The sequence below is a fragment of the Cystoisospora suis genome, assembly GCF_002600585.1.
Source record: "Cystoisospora suis strain Wien I chromosome Unknown contig_1834, whole genome shotgun sequence".
Classification (NCBI taxonomy): Eukaryota; Apicomplexa; class Conoidasida; order Eucoccidiorida; family Sarcocystidae; genus Cystoisospora; species Cystoisospora suis.
In genome coordinates, this window is record NW_027154634.1 from 3,438 (window position 1) to 4,371 (window position 934).

The 934-nt window shown below is 41.6% G+C and overlaps 1 protein-coding gene across 1 annotated transcript in view; it reads right to left on the reverse strand.

The window, feature by feature from the left end:
- CSUI_004077 (fad binding domain-containing protein) overlaps positions 1 to 930 on the reverse strand; it is a 3,775-nt gene extending 2,845 nt beyond the window's left edge. The window contains exon 1 of the mRNA XM_068064272.1: positions 826 to 930. Within this exon, the coding sequence (XP_067923752.1) occupies positions 826 to 864 (39 nt within the window). The 5' untranslated portion in view covers positions 865 to 930. The remainder of the gene's footprint in view (positions 1 to 825) is intronic.
- Positions 931 to 934: the final 4 nt, after the last annotated feature.

Here is a 934-nt window from a genome sequence, read left to right on the forward strand (position 1 = left end):
ACAGGGGGACGTAAACATCTCTAACATATAGAGATATACATACACACACATGTCTCTATAAACTCGGCAAACATACGCAGGTATGTTCTATATATACACATCGTGAATTCCTGACATATATATGTGTGTGTACACCACCTTGTGTATATGAAGATTCATATGTAGACATGTTATGTATAGAGTGCGTTTCTACTTGCATATCCATATCAACACCTACAGAGAAATACGAAGAGGAGGAGAAGTGAGACAGAAGAGAATGAGAAGGAAGTTTCTGGAGCTTCCTCAAGTTATATACGATGTCTGTGCGGACACATGTCTATCAAGATTTTGCTGAGCGGAGTCTCTATTCGTCTACCAAGAAGAGATAGAGACACAAGGCATCTCTGAAAACTGTTGATTTGTAAAGGTGTATGCATGAGATAGTTGATGCCACAGGAAGGAAAAGAAAAGAAGAAAGACACCATGAAGGATGGGGCTTCTTGCCGTCAAGAGATCAGTAGCAAGAAAGACTTTGACGATTCTAGTATGAGATCATGAAACACAGACATGTCTGCATGTAGACCGCTAGCTATTCACACAGACAGATATCCAGCACTATCAACACACATGAGTCCAGTTGGAGACATAGATATTCATACATGCAAACAGACATATTCATACATAGATATTCACACAAAGAAATAGACATATCCATCTCTACATTCAGAGAACCAGCCAGATAGAGAGAACAGCTGGTGCAACAGCCGTAGCACATGCTAAGAGGCATGGCGAGCGAAGTCAAGATCTCCAGCACATGATAGAGTGTATGTGATCTAGTGTACGTACACATCCCCCAAGTTGATGGAGTCGCTCGAGAAGAATCATTTCGAAAACACTTTGATCGAGAACAAGAGCATAAGGGAAAGGAGTCGAACTGCTGTTCACCCCCCCTCCA